General features: G+C 42.9%; 2 protein-coding genes across 2 annotated transcripts in view; both read right to left on the bottom strand.

The window, feature by feature from the left end:
- The window catches only part of LOC115388239 (potassium voltage-gated channel subfamily B member 1-like), a 30339-nt gene extending 25908 nt beyond the window's left edge, over positions 1-4431 (bottom strand). Inside the window, exon 1 of the mRNA XM_030091266.1 lies at positions 3771-4431. Coding sequence (XP_029947126.1) covers positions 3771-4325 — 555 coding nt within the window. The 5' untranslated portion in view covers positions 4326-4431. The remainder of the gene's footprint in view (positions 1-3770) is intronic.
- A 2170-nt stretch (positions 4432-6601) lies between these two features.
- LOC115389124 (prostacyclin synthase-like) lies at positions 6602-12882 on the bottom strand. Its single transcript, XM_030092551.1, has 10 exons — positions 12786-12882; positions 12030-12153; positions 11570-11745; positions 10953-11096; positions 10336-10463; positions 9572-9753; positions 7876-8029; positions 7476-7657; positions 6916-7067; positions 6602-6788 (listed from the first exon to the last, which is right to left on the bottom strand). The coding sequence occupies exons 1-10, from the start codon at positions 12860-12862 to the stop codon at positions 6638-6640; spliced, it is 1470 nt and encodes a 489-aa protein (XP_029948411.1). The 5' UTR covers positions 12863-12882; the 3' UTR covers positions 6602-6637.
- Positions 12883-13209: the final 327 nt, after the last annotated feature.

The raw sequence follows: 13209 nt of genomic DNA, 5'->3' as shown, positions 1-13209 counted from the left end.
AGGAGCGGCTAACTGCCTCCAGTCATGACAGTCTCCGGCTCGGTGGGAAGAGAAGTTTCCGTGCAATTAGTTCAAATAGCCTCCACAGTCAAGGCAAAGGAAATAAGTGTCAGTTTTTATTGCTCGGTATCCTGCTCTGGTCTGAAGCTCCAGCGGGGAGAAGCAGCACTGGAAGGCTTTTAGGAGACATGAATCTATATTCCCACAGTGAGGTGTCAAAAAAAATCTGTAAAGCGAAAGCTGTGAGTCAACATGACTTTTTAATATCTCCAGAACCCAAAAGGGCTTCAATGACAAAACCTGCTCTCATTCAGTTTAAAGATATTTAGTCTGTATCTCTAACCTCACAGACCTACAGATTGTACAGGATACTTCTAAAATACAGAAAATGTTTTAATAATTAGTAAAGTGTACCTTTTTGAGAAAACCCAAACAGACACACCTTCCTTCTCTGAGGACAAACTGCTAACCACTGCACCACTGTACAACTCCAGTTATTCCACCAATCATCAGTTTATCCGGTAATAATTTGACTTTTTTTTCACCATTATGTAAAACGTCATTATGGTGTTCCTCAGTTTTAAACTTCATCATTCATGATTATTTGAGCCTGAGCTGACAAAATACTCTGATTGTAGCACATCGTTTCTCAGGAGAGTACTGTAGTTGCTTTGGAGTGACAGTGCTGACCACTAAGCCACCATTTCACTCAGCTTGGCATCGCCAGTAGACTGGGGCCACCACTTCATTGTCACTGATTAACTTACAACACACAACGAAAGCACACAGAGGGGATGTAATTGTTCCGAAGCAAGACACTACTTCACTATAACGACAGAGTGACAACGTTCATTCTTTTGGATCTCTTTTATTTGGGTTGTTCTCCAGAGTATCTTGGCTGTTGATGCTTCCTAAATCCTGGACAGATGTGTGTGCAGTATTATATCTAAAAATGTTGATGTCTAATGGGATTGCGAACAGCTTCAGAGTTCATAACTCTGTCTGCTCTAATGCTGAACCCCCGCCTGTGCGAGTTATCGGGTTACCGCCGCCCCCCTGGGGCAGAACTGCACCTGAGGGACAAACAAGCATCAGAGGCATGCTGAGACACGCTGTGTTGCAGAGGGTGGCTTCATTCACAACTGCTTCCCCTCTCACTTCACTGAGCCAGGCTACTGTAAAAATGACAACACAGGCATTCACTACCTGCTGTTCCACATCAAAGAAAAAAAAAAAACATGCATCCGGATCAGAAAGGTGGTGAAGAGTTCATTCCCAAACAAGCAGACCGGCAATCAGCCGTTTCAAACAACGTCCTTTATCCAGAGACTGCCTGTATATATCTTATTAGAGGTTACGAGTCTAAAAAGACCCAGAAAAAAACTGACATCTGGAGATAGATACTCTGGATTACACCTCCACTCCCTGCCATTAAGTCAACTGTTATTAATGTGCAATAAAAGTTTCATCAGCACTAAAAAATAAATGAGGCAGAATATATGTTTGGGAACCAGCTATCTCACTGATGCAACTCTTCAATTAAACTGCTGAAACAATGCTGTACTTAATCTCTGCTATTTAGCCCCAATTTGACATTTTTCTTCTCCTTTATTTCCCTCCTTCTTCAGTAAAGTCAGAAGAAGTGACCCTGTTATCAAACGACGACGCCTCTCGCTCCACTCTCTCTGAAAACTTCCTGAGCTCCTAAACTGGACACACTGCACCAAAGACAGCGCTTATGCACTTAGTTACGTATCGCAGTTGGCGTGCGAGTTTGACCACGGAAGACGGACATGAATCGCGCTCCTATTTCCAACTCTACTGAACTGTGTAAATAAATTGGAGCTGAATGGTGCAGCCATCAGAGATGGCAGACATGGACCAGCGCTAAATGCACAGTAATGAACGTAAAAGACCCCGGGGTCATAACATGAGGTGGGAATTGTTCTTGTTATTAGGATGTTTTTTTGAAAACGCTGAATATTTTTTTCCCCCTCTAAATATCACACAAATAAAAAGTGGAGCAGATTGTTCGTTAATGTTTGTTCAGCTGGCCATTGCACAATCCTATTATGATTTGGAAATGTAAACATTGTTACATAATAAAACCAATAAAATTTGGTCTGCTCTAGGTCTTTACTTCATAATTCCCCTCCCCGTCATTTGGGCTCAGTGAACGGCAGCAGAGCTGAGTAAACATACAGATTCAGGCACATATTTGTTCATAAACTCTCGGCTGCAGTCAAGTCTACTTTGAAATGGCAGGAGCGAGCAAAACACAGGATGAGACGTGCTCCCATGAAATATAGTGGAAAAAAAAAATCATCCTAAAGGATTTCTCATGTATAGATGTGAACATGATCAACACATTTCCATTCACAGTGTACTTGATATTGTGACTGTAATCAGAACAATGAAGAGAGATGCTGCATCTCATTCTGAGTGAGTATGACAGCCTGAAAGGACAACTTATACCTGTCCAATTCAATGTTTTTATAGATTATTATTAATCTATATTATTTCATTATTTCTATAAATACCAAACCAAAGAGTAGTCAGTCACTGTGGAACACTTTTTTGAGCAAAGTGACTAAATATGTTGGTAAAATGAGGAGAAGCTTTAGAAATTCAAGGTAAAAAATAGAGGCGGTACCTTTGAGGAGATGATTCTTATCAATTATGAAGAGCACTGTTTTTAGGAAAGACTGTGATGACACAGTTTAATCTAAATCTATTTAAAACATACGCGTTTGGTGAAACTTGTTCAGGTTTGCCTTTAGCTCTTTCTGATAATTGCGTAGAGGCAGGGTATAATTTCATAATGAGCCGAATCCCCAGAACAGTTGTTGTGGCAATATACGGCTCTGTGGTTATTTAACATTTTAAGTGAGTATTGACCCCGCCACTTTTCTAGCAAGTTAGTTCATTTAAAATTGCTGTTAACATCACAACAGTCATTGATCCAGCAAAGTGAAGTTGTCTTGTTGCTGGACTGTGAGCTATGAGCCTGTTAATGAGCTGGATGATTGAATACTGAGCTGGAAATGAGGCAGGGGCGGCTAATGAAGCTGAGAGGGGTGAGTGTGGAAAGGAGGAGAGGGAGGAAGTGGTGGTGGTGGTGGTGGTGGTGGTGGTGGTGGGGTGCTATGTGGTGGTGGTGATGGTCTAAAAATACGTATTTTGCAAAACAGGGTTGTTGATTATTGTGACATATAGTCAACTGAACAGGAATTAATGAGTGTTTATCCTGCCACAACAAAAACAACAAGATGATTTTAAATTACAGAGTAGAAACAAGTAATGACAGCTTAAGTTTCTAAAGTCCTTCTATTGGATGCAGACAGGAGAAGACGATAAACTCTGCAGATGGCTTTGGAGTTCACCTTTCCAAAAACATCTTCCGCTCCACCCATCTCTCATCCTCCCATTCTGCACTCCAGCTGCTGGAAGTGACAGATTAAAAGCTGTGGTTCAGGTTAAAAGAAAGTCAGACATCACATCAAACCACTTCTACAGACGGATGTGTGCTCGCCTCCAGATGTTTGGATTTCTCTTGCTCTCATTTTCGATTGCTGTTTAGTCTCTTGATTTTTTTTTTTTTGATTCAAATACTGTTTTATCAGGAACTAACTGTGGAGAAATACTTTCAAAAATAAGTAATTGGAGACTGCTGGCTGCATGCCAGTGCTACCATCTCTCAAGTTACCCAAGACAATCACTTGATCTGCCCAGACAATGTGGCACATGTAAAACGATGAGGTGGACACTACCTTGGCTGCGAATGATGAACTTGGCTTCTCCAAGAGATCCCAGAGTTTCTTCCTCTTCTCAGAACAACATGTGGTGGTAAACTCCTCGCCTTCCCTCTCCCTCATGTTCTCCGCTTCTCTTTTCAGCTCTTCGTTCATCTGTTCCTTCTTCTGGTGATACCTGGCCTGGCAGCAGGACTCCAGGTAGATCTCGTCGATGCCCCAGAAGTCCAGCTCCTGGCTGAACGACAGTGCGCACATCTCCTCCATCATGTGCAACTTCCCGGTGCGGTAGAAGTTCAGGATGGAGGTGAAGGCGCCGGGGTGTCTGTCGAAGAAGTACTCGTTGTTATCCAAGCTGTAATCGTCGCATATCTCCATGATGGAGTCGTGGGTGTTGCAGTCCCTCAGCTTGCCGAGTCTCGTGCGGGGCAGCCGGTCCAGCGTCCTCCACAGGACCTCGTGGAGAAGCCCGCCGACGTTGAGCCTCACCCGGCGGGAGTGGTTCTTGCTCCGGATGATGTCCATGGCGTCCGGCGGCAGCGTGGTGCCCACCCGGGACACCTGTTTGATCATGGTCGCTCGAGTCACTCGGTCGCTGGAAAAGACTGGAAGAGGCGGTCTGCCGCTAGATTAACAAGACATAGTCCTGGAGATGACCGCATCAGGGGTCCCGCTCCTCTCTTGTCTCTGGAAAATTAAAATAAAAAAAATAAAAAAAAGTGTATTATTGTGGCGCAGTTGAACGGGCAGTGCCGGTGTCCTACAGCAGCAATGTCAGGTGGTTTATCCACTCATCAGAGAACCAAATAGATATTTTAATCAGCTTTAAGAGGCACAGCCGCTTTTCTTGCTGACAAGGGTGGCGGTGGGGGTGGAGGGGGGAGGACGAACTGGACTCGGCTGGCGCGCGCTGCTGTCCGGTGCTGAAAGCCGCCGGAGCTGTCCGCGGTGCTGAAACGCCTCGTTGACTGGGGTGGGACAGCCACTTAGAACCATAACAAGTAGTGTTGATATGGTACTGTGCTGAAGAAATGTTCTCCTGGGTGATTGTTAAGCTGGATTAATGCTGACACCGATCATCAACTTTGATTAAGAGCCCTAACCCACTGCATGATCCGCAGTGATCAGTCTGCACACTGCTTTCAGAGAGGCTGATGGTTTCCACTGATTTAAGACCAAAAACAAACAATTGTACGCGTAGAAACTTTTTTTTAGTTGACACAATTACAGGGCTTTCACTACGTTTGCATAATCTGAGTTATGCGATAGAAAAATAACATTTGTTTGGGATTAAAATAAAAGAAATATATAAAAACTCGTAAATATCTGGAGTGAAAAATGTCAAAAAGTAAACAATCAAACAGAAGCCCTGCACGACTTATTTACATAAGGCAAGTAAGAGATCTTTTTTTTTCAATAACGCAAGTTGCAACTACAACAGACACAAACACAGGAAAGAAATAATACATACGTGTCTTCCTTATGTCCCGATTCACATTATGGACCAACACCAGCAACATTTCAAGAGTAAATAGGCTGAAACGTGTGTCTGCGCGGGTCCCCGGCTCTCTGCTGGGAGCGGATGGCGGCATCACGTGCGACGCACCGACATGTTGAAAGACAGCACTGTTTCACACCAATCCTCCAGCGCGCACTTTGGTCCAGACGCGACTCAACAAGTAGACTCCTGACAGTAGCCGGGAATGAAGGTGTCTCCCCTCCACCTGCAGGCAGAGAGTGCGTGTGTGCGTGCGTGCGTGCGTGTGTGCGTGTGTGTGTGCTGTCCGGGACTGTGAGACTGTGAGCGGGATCCTGCAGGACTGACTCCACTCAGATTCCCCCAGCGGCGCAGCCTGTGAGAAGTTAACCCTCACTGAGCCGGCAGGACGCAGTTACATCTACTGCCTCTCAACTGCGGCGGAGTTAAGTGCCAGCACGCAACAAAATGGATATTATTTCAGTATCTGAGCGAATAGCCAAAGTCAAATTTAGTGAGAAGTCCCTCAATCAACACCAAGACCTCGACATACAGAGGTACAGTAAACCGCAGTCTCAGTTAATTGTTGTTCCATCAAAGTCTGCACTGTGTCTTTAGAGTGAAAAATCCCTGCTAGTGTTTCCATTAGCTGCTTTTCAATCTATAATTTACATCCTCTCATTCAGGAGTGGCCAATTATCTATCCTGGTTGGATCACTTGAAAACATGGGGTACTGTCCATGCCAGAATTTCTGAATATATATTTGATTTGAAAAGCAGTATGTTGTATAATGTTGACAAAAATGTTTCCTCTGAATATCAGTCAGGTTCTTATATTAGGAGAGTTTTTTTCTCTTATAAGGATTATTTAAATTGCTTGTCAACACAGCTAAAGTGGGAAAAGGTTGCCCATGTAAACTTAATCCACTGAAGGATAAAGTTGCCATCTCCAGAACAAAAATGAAACTACTGTATAACTTGTGTCATGAACTTATTCTCTTTCCATTCATTGACTCTTATGGCATATCCAAGGGGTTGATCAGGGACACACAAAGTGCTTTAAGAATCCTGTGAACCAAGACTTTTCACTTAGATTAACTCTGCAAACAGCAGGTGTGTTTGTGTGAGTGTTTGTGCATGTACACATAAACTCGCTTGCATACGTGTGTGTGGGAAGTAGCAAGACTTCGCTATTTGAAGAGGAAGAAAATTCAACCAAATTCTCCATTATAATATCAAAACACGTTGGACAATGTAAGATCAAAGCAACAAAATATTAACATTTATTGATAAATAAAAATATGTTACAATATAAATAGAATATACAAAAGTACAAAGACCTTACTAACACTATAAAACAATGTTTCATATTTTGAAATGTTGACATTGTTTGTTCTTCCGGGTTTTCTCAGTCTTTATTTTTAGGTTTATATCGAACAAGCAAGTCTCCGTCAGGTTGGAGCATCCCGAATCCATAACGGCTGGCATTTATCTCTGGCACTGAGGCGTTTGGGTCACAGAGCTCCAAGTCGAAGCTCGTCAAAAACTTGTAAACAAACCTAAAAGAACAAGCACAGACAAGACACAAAATCAGTACATTCAAGTGGGATTTTAAAAATGAAAAACTGCAATGTGGGATATTTTGTGTCCTAAAGTTATCTGGTGGTATAAATCCAGGCCACTCACTGTCTGATGGTATTGATGGCAAACTGCTTTCCCACACAGCCGTTGGTCCCGGCCCCCCATGGCATGGTGTAATATTTCAGCCGCCTCCCTCCTTTATAAAAATTCTCTTTCACGGATCCATCCTCATTCAGGAAGCGATTGTGTTTGAATTTCTACAAGGAAAATTGTTTTTGATCAGTACTTATTATGTGTAAATAATCATAGTGGAAGGCTTCTTAATGGCAAAATGCTTTTCCTGTCACTCTGGGTATATCTTATGAAGCCTCAATGTCCTTTCCATGCCTATTAACTCTGTTTCTGTTCCTGTGCTCTGCTAATCCCTCAATAGCTTATAACTCTGGCACTGACCTCTCTTTGACCAGTACGGGGTCAACCTTGTGTAGGTGTTGATTCCACCTTACACAAACAACTACAGATGCTAATCACACTCAATGTAGTGTGCCTCACAAGAATCTCCAAGATAATTACTACTAATCCTGCTGCTGGAAGGACTGGAATGTTTTGATGCGAGTAGAAATTCCAGGAACGCCGTAGTAGTTTCAAAACAAGACACAACAAACCTGTGGCTCATGGTAGACCTCAGGGTCCATCTGAGGGCTGATGAAGGGGAACAAACACACCCTGTCTCCTTTCCTCAGGAGGTACTCCTGTCCGTCAGCCATGCGGAGGGATTTTTCCTGCACTACCTCTCTGGTGATAAAGGGGGCAGCAGTGAGTCTGAGGGCTTCTTGTAAGGCACTATCTGAAAAGAGACAGAGAAAAATCATTTCAATAAAGCAGGAACATTATGTGCTCTCAAAAAACTCCTGCAGTGTTTTCATTATTTTCAAGAATCATTTCCACATTATCGAGCCAAATATTTTCTAATGTACACCTCCCTGCTGAGTGTTTTCGACAATACAGTGCAAGGACTACCAATAAATGGTTCTCAGTTTACACAAACCGGGACAAAGCCCTTACCAAACACTGGTGTATCCACGGGTTTGTCCTTGAAAGGAATCTCTGTTGTTTCCATTTGTGAAATCTGGCTAAACTCCTTCTTCACTGCTGTCAGAGCCTCGGGATTTGTCAACAAGTGGCCCAGCAGCCAGAATGCAGCAGGACCCACATTACCCTGAAAACAAACAAAGGCGCAAATGAGGACAACGATAAGGTCTGTCTTTCTCTGGCGTTGCATGGTGACAGCACAGGTGGTTATTTAGAGAAAGCAAATAAAAACATCACATGACATCAGTGGTTCTCAGGCCTGCCGTCTGCCGGACTCATAAAAGATCAGCTGCATTAAATCTAAAATCATTCTATTTAGTTTTGGCAAGATGAAACAAAATTGTCTTTTCATGTGTCTGGGATGAGAAAAAGGTCCCTGGTCTGGATTGTTTCACTACTGGCAAAGCCGAATGTAGGGATGGTTTACTTAAAAAGGAAAACCAGCTGAAAGCTGAGGTCTCCTGCCATCTGCCTGCATCCAAGGGCAGGACAACGTAGCCATTTAGTTTTATGGCAAACCAAGGAGCAATTTTCCAAAAAGAAAACCGAACACGTTCGAAAGACCACACAGTAAATATATTAGAATCTACTCGATTATTTCAAATATCTGTAAAAGAATAATTATGTCCTCATTAAACATGAATGTCAATGAAAAAAGAACTTGTATGTCTTTAAAGATATGTTAAGGTGAACAGATCAAACTTCAGGCAGTTGTATCACAGAAATGAGTTTAAGAGTCTTTCATTGACACACATTTACACTTAATTTAAAGGCCGAGCTTATTACAATCCTGTTTATCAAGTGCATAACAAACCCTTCACAAATGTTAATATACTTTCATTGACTTTTTAAATGATTTTGAAATCAAGTTAATAGAAAAACTAAAAATGTAATATTACAAAAAAGAGTGAGCTAATAATCCGCTTGATACGGTAAATTATTTAGTTTAAACTCTTTGATGCAGCAAAGCCCTCAAGCTGCGCTGGTGGCAAAACTTTAAGAGTGGGTACCAAATCTAGTTACATGCACCAAAAGTGAGCATCCTTTCAATTCAATATGCAAAAATGTTAGATGCAGGAAATACTTCAACTCTTGCAAATGTGAAATAGAAATAAGCAGTCATTGTATTGATATGCAGTCACTGTTCTTTATGATATGACCCTAAACACACAACTTCAGGATTCAGATTAATTTTACATTTTATCTCCTTATAAAAAATACCAATACTGATGGACAGTAATGGAATAAATATGTAAAGGATACTCCAACTTCTGTGATTTTGACAAAATTAGTCTTTGCAGTGAAAACCATTCAATGCTATTAAAATGCATTCTGGCTGTGATCAGTGTTTGTAGGCTGTTTCATTGAAACCCTCTCAGGGGTTACCAGCACAGGAGAGCTTCTTCTAAAAGCAGAGTTAAAGCACACTCATGTGGCAAACAGGAGAACTGTACCTCGGTATCAAGGTTTTAATAAACTCAAGTTGCTGAGATGGTTCAAGCGACACAACAAGAATGCCTCCAGGTCGAGTCTGGGTTGGGGGACCTTTCTATGTGGGGTTTGCATGTTTTCCCTGCACATGCATGTAGATTCTGGTTTCTTGACGTCATCTCTAAATTTAAACCCTTATGTTGCACTCAAGAAAACACTTTGTAGTCGTAGGACTCACCTGTGTGGCCCAAAGTTGCATCAGTACAGCTTTCTTCTGCATCTCCCTGTCGATTCCCTCCTCCTGCAGGAGCTGCAGGTAGGCGTGGAGCCAGGGGCTTGACTCCGGGTCTTCTGTCAGGCCTGCCGGAGCCAAAAGCTCGCACAGTCTCTTTCGAACGCTGTGTGCGGTCTTCTTCTCTTCTGTCGCACATGGATAAAGATCAGAAAGTGAGGGAGTGACTCAGATCGTCAAGCTGAATCAAAGTGAATGAAATATCCATTACACCTATATAGTAAGACAGAAATAGTAATAATAGTAAGCAATGACATGCAGGACTGAAGACGCTGAATGGTAATAATCTAACAGACTGTCTTTCTGCGTAAGTTAAACTATAAACTAACAATGTGCAAAGCTAGACGAAGCCTGAGGAAACGCGGTCATGTTGCAACGGGAAACTGAGCTCCTACATGTCTGGTGATGAACTGTGAGCCCCCACCCCGTGTCTTCTGCAGAGCAAACACTGAGACACTATGTAAGAAGCTGACTAAGAGCCCCTCACTATGGCAATCACAAAACAAATCCGAGGAATCACTCATAAGTGATGAGAAATCACTTTGGCTAAGATGTAGCAACATGTAAACAATGACGACGTGTAATGAAGAGTCTGACTTTCTCCTGACTCATGAGTCAAGCAGAAACTTTACCTCTTCGTTTGAGGGCTAAATGATTCTGAAGTGTCAGAGAAATGGACGATTTATTGACATAACAGAAGGTGTCTCTACCTGCTCTCAACGTGCCCCTCGCCATTTTAGTCAGGAGGCCGTCAAACTTCTTGTACTCGTCGTAGACACTCGAGGGATCGGCGCCATTGTTGTTCTGTTCTCCTCCAAAGAGCGTCAGGTACCCCGCCCTGCGGAGAGACGTGGACTGTGGGAATGTGTGGGACGTATGACGCCAACTCTCTTTTTGTTGTGATTCAAAGACAACCAGCCCACACAGCGGCTTAAAGTCACAATTTTCCACTGTCACATCAACATGGAGCCGACTCTCATGCGGATTGTCTCACTCCTCCCTGCCATCATATCTTGTTTCGCCCTTGACGTAACCGTCTTGACCCCTTTCATCTTCTGTTTACTAATGATCCACATCAGGAAAGACCGAGTTTCGATTTACGTTTCCCGAGCCAGAATGGTCCCCCGGAAAGGTGACCCCCGAACATTTCAGTAAAGAGTGCAATCTTCCGGCATTTTTCATGCTACGTTTACAAACAGAGGGCCTCAGCACCGGCTGGTGTGTAAACTGTTTAGCTGAAGGCTTTCCGACCATGAATGCACGCTTTGAATTGACATACTTAAGAGCATTAGTGTGTGGGTGTGGAAGCATGGGGCTTTTTTCGTACTTAAAAAGTAAGCTGTAGCAGAGGTGGAACAGCCCTTCCTCTTTCCAGTCTTTCTGGTTCGTAGGCGTCTTGGCTTTCAGCAGGGCCCTCAGGTGCCTGCTGATAATGCTGTCGAGGGCGGCTGCGTTCATACCAAGGAAGTGCCTGAGGGCACAGAAGGTTGAAGGGGTGAAGGTAAATTGTGAGGTTAATCGCTCGACAAAGAAGGAAACTTTTTATCAACGTGATGGAAAACAATGGCATCATGACAATGGAACACTGACACTTTAATAAAGTTAGTTAGTTTGACGCATTTGCAGAGGTAAAATATCTCAAGAATTATATTTAGCACAATTTTGAATGACAGCACAACACACACAGAGAGGAGGTTTAAACTGTGTTATACTGTTACAATCTGGAGGAGCCCATGATCCAAAATTTTCATCTTTTCAAGTAAAAAAAAAAATAAAACAAGATCAAAGTTTTCCTTTCTGTTTAGGTTTACTATAATCACAAGGGTGTTGAACGTGATTATCTGCAGTTGTTCTGTTGGTAACACCTGATCTGGGGATTTCTCAAGGACATTTTCAGTTCTACACTTTGCATGAACTGAAAATGAAAACAGAATGAAATTATACCTTTTCATCGTCTCCTTTGCTTTCGCAGGCTGATCGAGTGGGAGCTGCAGGTTAAAGATCCTGTCCATGAGCACCTGCGCGTAGCGCGTGAAGTCCAGGCACTCAGAGTCACCGAGGACAGCATCGTAGGAGTGAGGATCCAGCAGCACGGTCACATAGCGGCCTGCAGCACGCACCTGTACAGCATGAGCCCAACAGGACATGCATGAGACACGTGATGCAGAAAGATCTATTCTGTCTGTGGAATACCTGAGAAGTTCAATGAGAATTTATGTGGCGCAACTGTAATGATAAATTTAATAATATAGAAACAAGAAGAAAACTCCTCAAGAAGACTGGTTTGAAGTTCACTTCCTCTTATCAAATTTAGCTCGTATCATAATGCACTGAGAAATGAAGTCCAACAATGAAAGTCCCTACTGGGAGACTTTGCCATGAAATTGCACATTTTGTTACTTACAGTAAAAATGTTGCCATGTTTCAATTTCATTCTAGTAAGAAACTTGGCAGCATCTCTTCCAAACTCCAGCGCATGGCCCAACCAAGGAATAATCCCTTTGTCTAGAGGTGGCTCTCTCTTCAGCCTGAATGAAAAGAATGAACAGGCCATTAAGTAGATAAATAAGGCAGCAGGTTTTGCATACTATCAAATGATAGTATGCAAATGATCAAATGATCATAGGCACGTTGTTAAAGTAAATGCAGCGTTTTACACCCGTTATCTCTGCAGAGGTCATTTGCAAGATCAAGATATTACCTACGCAGGCAGTGGTTATGAATAGAAGCTTTAAAGCTTTTACAACAATAACAACAATTAGCTGAAGAATGATCGTTACATCACAGATATATTTTGGTTATTAGCAGTGACTCCCTGACCAAAATAAAACGAAAAAGCTGCTGGTTGTGAAGAGACTTCTAAATTTATCCATGTAGTTTAACTGCATTCCTGAAACAGGAACAGCCCACTAAAACAACTAAATGCGCTTAACTTCCTGACTATAAACCGCGTGGTGTGCATTATTATTATTATTATCATCATCAGCAACAACTTCACCATTTCTACAAGCGCAAAGCAGAAACACCTGGAGTTTGCAGGAAATCAATGCAGCAACGCAACGGTTAAAACCAACTAGAACTAAATAAATTGCTCTCCTGTTGATTCTGCATTAATCTTTCATTGAGTGTTGAAGCGCAGGTGAATCACGCGCGCACGTACCTGGATCTCCGAGTGAGCGTGAAGAACAGCAGCACGAGCAGCAGCAGCAGCATCAGCAGCAGTGTGGTCCAGGTCATGTCGTGTGTGTGTGTGTGTGTTTCCCTCTCTCGGCCCCGGCGGGGAGTGTTTGGAGTCCCCTGGGCCGTCACCTCCTTTTATTCCTCACCCACAGTGCGTCACACGTGCGGCTTCCCCGGTGTCATCACCGGCTCTAAGGCACGTCGTCCACGAGTTGCCTCATTAGAGCTGACGTCATCACGAACGTGAGCAACTCCCTTCGCTCGACGTACGTGACCGAAAAAACGGTTTGAAAAGGGATGAATTAGCTGTTGTTACCGATTCTTAGTTACCCCGTGAGAATTTGTGAGAATTTCCTCTGCATTGCTTTCGAATCCATTCCAACGAATTATTTTATTGACCCTCA

This window comes from Salarias fasciatus, chromosome 5, assembly GCF_902148845.1.
Source record: "Salarias fasciatus chromosome 5, fSalaFa1.1, whole genome shotgun sequence".
In the NCBI taxonomy this organism is placed as follows: domain Eukaryota; kingdom Metazoa; phylum Chordata; class Actinopteri; order Blenniiformes; family Blenniidae; genus Salarias; species Salarias fasciatus.
Note: the sequence above shows the minus strand (reverse complement) of the source record. Positions and strands in the feature narration are given on the sequence as shown.

Coding starts and splice junctions, on each gene's coding strand:
- LOC115389124 (XM_030092551.1), bottom strand. CDS start 12,862: ATGACCTGGACCACACTGCTGCTGATGCTGCTGCTGCTGCTCGTGCTG. Junction 8,030..9,571: donor TGCAACTTTGGGCCACACAG/GTGAGTCCTACG, acceptor GTTTGTTTTCAG/GGTAATGTGGGTCCTGCTGC. Junction 7,658..7,875: donor CGTGGATACACCAGTGTTTG/GTAAGGGCTTTG, acceptor GTCTCTTTTCAG/ATAGTGCCTTACAAGAAGCC.